Source organism: Pterocles gutturalis, unplaced genomic scaffold (genome assembly GCF_000699245.1).
Source record: "Pterocles gutturalis isolate BGI_N339 unplaced genomic scaffold, ASM69924v1 scaffold28719, whole genome shotgun sequence".
Taxonomy (NCBI): domain Eukaryota; kingdom Metazoa; phylum Chordata; class Aves; order Pterocliformes; family Pteroclidae; genus Pterocles; species Pterocles gutturalis.
Window position 1 is genome coordinate 1 of NW_010134135.1, and position 5,005 is coordinate 5,005.

Here is a 5,005-nt window from a genome sequence, read left to right on the forward strand (position 1 = left end):
GACGACGGTGGAGTTCGGGAACCAGCTGGAGAGCAAGTGGACGGCGCTGGGCACCCTCATCCAGGAGTACGGGCAGCTGCAGAAGAGGCTGGAGAACATGGAGAACCTCCTCAAGAACAGGAACTTCTGGATCCTGCGGCTGCCCCCGGGGGCGAAGGGGGAGGTCCCCAAGGTAAGGGTCCTCTGCCCGGGATGCGGAACAGGGTTGTTCTGCACGCACTTGGCACTCGCAGCCCTGTTTCAGGGCAGCTGTGGGGCTGGTAGGACAAGGAGTAAGGGTTTGAAGCTGAAAGAGGGGAGATTGAGATGGGATATTGGGAAGAAATGTTTTCCTATGCGGGGGATGAGGCAGTGGCCCAGGTTGCCCAGAGAAGCTGTGGATGCCCCATCCCTGGAGGGGTTCAAGGCCAGGCTGGATGAGGCTTTGGGCAACCTGGGCTAGTGGGAGGGGGCCCTGCCCATGGCAGGGGGTGGGACTGGATGATCTCCCTCCCACCCCAAACCAGTCTGGGATTCTGTGAGCAGGATGCAGCTTCTCTCCTGCAGTGCCGTTCCTTGAGCGCTTGGCAGGAAATGTCAGCACCGGTCTCTGTGCTAATATGTGATCCTTGGCAAAACACATCAGTCACTCCGTGCGGGGTCATGGACTCCTCTGGAACCATTTTTGAGTTATGTGTGCCTGCCTGGGTTTGGTACCGTGTGCCTGGTTCCTCGTCAGAGGCACTTGCAGCAGAACCGCATCAAAGGTGGAGTGGGAAAAGAGCCTGTGTCAGGCGCGGTGCGTGAGACATCGCCCACAGCACGAGGAGGCTGAGCAGGGGCAAGGTGCAGACAGGTGACGAGGGAGAACCCCGGCGTGTCCCTTGGGGCAGGGTCAAGCTGCCTGAGCCTGGGGACCGAGCGAGGCGCGTGGGAAGGAGAGGGTGTTGCTGCGTGGAACCATCCTGCACTGGATGGAGGAGTTTGAATGAGAAAACATCCAAGTGAAACGCCTGAGCGTACGCTGCTTCTGATTGCAGGTCCCCATGGTGTTCAACGATGCTTCGTTTAACTTCTCTGAGGAGGAGTGGAAGAGCTTGAACGAGTGGCAGAAGGAGCTTTACCGGCATATCATGAAGGGCAACTACGAGGCCGTCATCTCGATGGGTAAAGACAAGCTGGGGTTTGCCCTGAGCTGTCCGATGCAGCAGGTTTTCCCAGGGCCTGGCGGATGGAAGCACCGCTGCCTGGCAGGATCGGGGAGGGTGGATGGTGTGCTGGTCTGGGAATGCGTTACACCGGCTTTTGCCACCAGCCCTGGCGATTAGTTCAGTCCCCACTGGGGACTTTAGCAGTGGCTGGACGTCACGAGTGTCGCTGCAGTGACCGCGTCTGCGGGCGGTAGGAGCCAAGCAAGCGCCGGGGTTGTGAGGAGGAGGAGGGGAAGCAAGAGGACCCTCAAGCCAAGTCCAGGTGGGGAAGAGGGAGTGTCCTTGTCAGGTAAAGCTCCGCAGATCCACTGCGCTGGGTGCGTCAGCCCGCTCGCCGCGCAGGGCAGCAGAGGGGTGCCCTGCCTCAGAGCTTCCTTCCAGCCCTTTCACTGGCTGATCAGCCCTCCAGCTGCAGAGCCTTTCGTCAGCTGGCTGCCTCGGGGCTCGCCCTGACCCCCCGCCTTGTCCTGGGGAACGTTTCTTGCACAAGCTGTTACAGTGGCTGCTCCTGTAGTGCCGGGGTAGAGCTGGGGAGCAGCAGGGGGCACAGGCAGGCTCTCTGCCTTCCGCTTTCCTCTCCGGTGGCTCAGGGCAGCGCATTCACAGCTAAACGAACGTGCTCTGCTCGCTCCTTCCAGTCCCGGCTGTGGGGATTCCCTCTGGGGGACGTGTGGCCTTCACGAGCACCTATGTGTGTTCTGAGCAACGACCTTGCCTTGGCTGAACGCCTGCGCGTGGTGGCGGGGAGCGCAGGTGCAGTCCCTGGTAAACTGTCGTCTCCTCTCTGTGCTGAGGCCGCTGGTGTGCCCGCTCCCCCGCCACCCTGCTGTACAACTCTGGGCCATCCAGCTCTTTTATCCCTTTTTCCCTTTCTTCCTTTTTTTTTATTTTTTTGTTTTTTTTTTTTTTGACCGTCTTCTGCAGTCCCTGTGTGCAAGGGAAAAAGGTGAAGGATAAATCCTGCCCCCCATTCTTCTCTTTAAAAACCAGTCCCGCATCCCAGTCTAGGTGTGCAGGAACGTAGCAGCCCCGCTGAAGGGGATCTGTGGGTCTGAGCCTGGAGCTTAGAAAAATGTATCTGTGCTTCATCTGAAGGTTTCTGGGGGTTTTTTGAGTAATGAGGCTTAGGGGTTTGGCCCTCGTATAAGGAGAACGGATCCACCAGCGCAGCAGTGGAAATTAATACCCAGAGATACACACACTTGTTTGGAAATGAAGTTTTCCGCTCTCCACCCTAGGAGAGATTGTGATTGTCCCCTTTCCCCCACCCAAATCCGCAAGCAGCCTGTGACTCGGACGAGTAGGACGGAGCGGTCCTGGCTGGAGGGAACTGCATGGGGAGGGCACTTCCCCTGCTGCCGCTGGCTGACAGCTCTGGTGCTGTCCCCGAGCTGAAGTCCCCATTGTAATGGATCCGCGGACCTTAGCAGAGAGGAGAAGAAAGGAAGCCTGGAGGTAAGCACAGATGCATTTTCTTATTCTCCTCCTCACGCTGCAGGCTGGGAGGTGCTCCTCACCTGAGCAGAGTGTGCTCCTGCAGTCCGCTCATGTTCCCAGGGCCCAGACAAGGTGAGCAGTGCAGGTGTGTGAGAGCCTCTTAAGCCTCTCTTTCCGTTCCGCGTCATCCCCAGCAGCGAAGGACGGTTGGTGGGCGAAGGTTGGAGAGTCTCCCTCCTGCCAGGGCAAAGGAAACGTTCTCATCCTTTTTTTTTACACGCAGATGCTGCCATTTCGAAGCCTGACCTCCTGTCACGGATCGAGCAAGGGGAGGATCCCAATGCGGAGGATCCAGATGACTCCGAGGGAGGAGAAACGCCAACAGACCCCAGCACCGGTGAGCCCCGGGGTTCCCAGGGCTCGGTGGGGAGGTGGAAAGCAGCCGCGTGGCTGTCACCGCCTGCCTGTGCTCTGCCGCTTGCCTCGCTGTTGAGTTTTGCCAGCGCTGTCCTTGGGTGGGGGGTGACTTTGCTTTCCTCGTCAGCTCTTACCCGCTGCGGCCATCTCTGCTGAAATCCTCCGGAAAGCAGCCGGGAGGTGTGAGCGTAAACTCCTGTCGCTCTTTCTCCTGTGTGCAGAGTTTTCCTTTCCTTGTCCTGACGACAGCTCGTGGGGTAAATACGAAGAGACCCTGGCTGAAAGCCACGAGGGCTCTGACGAAGAGGAGAGCATGGAGGTCCCCAGTGCATGTGAGTTAGAAGTGCAGAGCTTCGGCGAGCGCTGCACAGAGCGGGAGACAGAGGCAGGCTCGGGCTTTTGGTGCTCGCTGGGGATTGCCCGGGGTGAGATCCTGCCTTTGCCGCGGCCTATGCCAGGCTTGCCTCGAGGGTCAGCGCGGGAGCTGGACGGCAGCCGAGGCAGATGGATGGCACACGTGCAGGACAAGCTGCAGGACACGAGCAGCAGAAAGCACCTGGGGGCTGGCTTGGGGGGTGCAGGTCACCTGTACAGTGTCACATCGCTCGGCGAGGTAGCGTCTTGGGTCAGCCTTGAAGCGGAGACGAGCAGGAGAATGCGTAGCGCAGGCGAGCTTTGGTGGTGTTAGCAACGAAGTTCTTCCAAGTCTTTCCACGAATATGTAAAGCGATGTTCTCCACAGCTTTCAGCCAAGCGTGAGGCTTCTTGTGGCGCAGCAAAAGGCGTGTTCTTGTCACCGCCCCATCTCTGCAGGTCCCTGCTGTGAAGCACAGGGACATGTGAGCCGCCTGGGGAAGCATCCCTTGCCAGGATGTGCCTTTGGCTTCCTGGCCTCGTTCTCGGGAGCAGCTCAGCTGTTCTGGCTGATGCTCTTCCCGAATTTCAGCCTGACACAGACGCAGCAGCCTGTTTTCAAGCTGCAGGTTTAGGCGTCTGGCAAAGCGACAAGCAGATGAGGAGCCCTGTGGCAGGGAGTGCTGAGCACTGTTCTCTGGGCACGGAGATGCTCAGCGCGGCTTTACCGTCTCACGCTCTGCAGAACCCTGTGGTTTTTCAGCCCTTTTCTCCACATCCCCAGGTCCTCTGGGCTCCTTTCAGGGTCCTTGGTGATGGCTTTCAGGGACCGTTTATACCATGGGACATCCTCTGGCCCCGGGCACTGTACAAGCCCAGAAAGAAAAGAGATTTTATTCTTCTTCCCTAATTTTTTTTTTTTGCCTATATCCTAAACCACACATTCTCCAAAACCTGTTCTGCTTCACCCCCTGCTGAGGAACCCATTTTTCCCTTTGTGTAGTTGTATCTAGAGATCTCATTGTTGTGCTGCCTGAGCTTTCTCAGGAAGTCTTTAGCAGGGATCTGGGTGAGGGGATCAAGTGCACCCTCAGTAAGTTTGCAGACAACACCAAGCTGGGTGGGAGTGTTGGTCTGCTGGAGGGCAGGAGCTCTGTGGAGGGGTCTGGAGAGGCTGGAGCCATGGGCTGAGGTCACTGCATGAGGTTCAACAAATCGGTTGTGGGGTCCTGCACTTGGGTCACAACAACCCCGTGCAACGCTGCGGGCCTGGGGAAGAGTGGCTGGAAAGCTGCCCGGCAGAAAAGATCTGAGGGTGCTGGTCGACAGCCGGCTGAACAGGAGCTGGCATGTGCCCAGGTGGCCAAGGAGGCCAATGGCATCCTGGCTGGTATCAGCAATAGTGTGGCCAGCAGGACCAGGGCAGTGATAGTCCCCTGTACTCGGCACTGGTGAGGCCACACCTTGAATCCTGGGGTCAGTTTTGGGCCCCTCCCCACAAGAAGGACATTGAGGGGCTGGAGCAGGGCCAGAGAAGGGCAACGGAGCTGGGGAAGGGTCTGGAGCACAGGGCTGACGAGGAGCGGCTGCGGGAGGTGGGGGGGGTC

General features: G+C 58.5%; 1 protein-coding gene across 1 annotated transcript in view; it reads left to right on the plus strand.

The window, feature by feature from the left end:
• Nucleotides 1–4: 4 nt before the first annotated feature.
• ZNF777 (zinc finger protein 777) overlaps nt 5–5,005 on the plus strand; it is a gene marked incomplete at its 5' end in the record, with an annotated part of 6,530 nt that continues 1,529 nt past the window's right edge. The window contains 4 exons of the mRNA XM_010081494.1: nt 5–172; nt 1,020–1,146; nt 2,911–3,024; nt 3,266–3,469. Coding sequence (XP_010079796.1) covers nt 5–172; nt 1,020–1,146; nt 2,911–3,024; nt 3,266–3,469 — 613 coding nt within the window. The remainder of the gene's footprint in view (nt 173–1,019; nt 1,147–2,910; nt 3,025–3,265; nt 3,470–5,005) is intronic.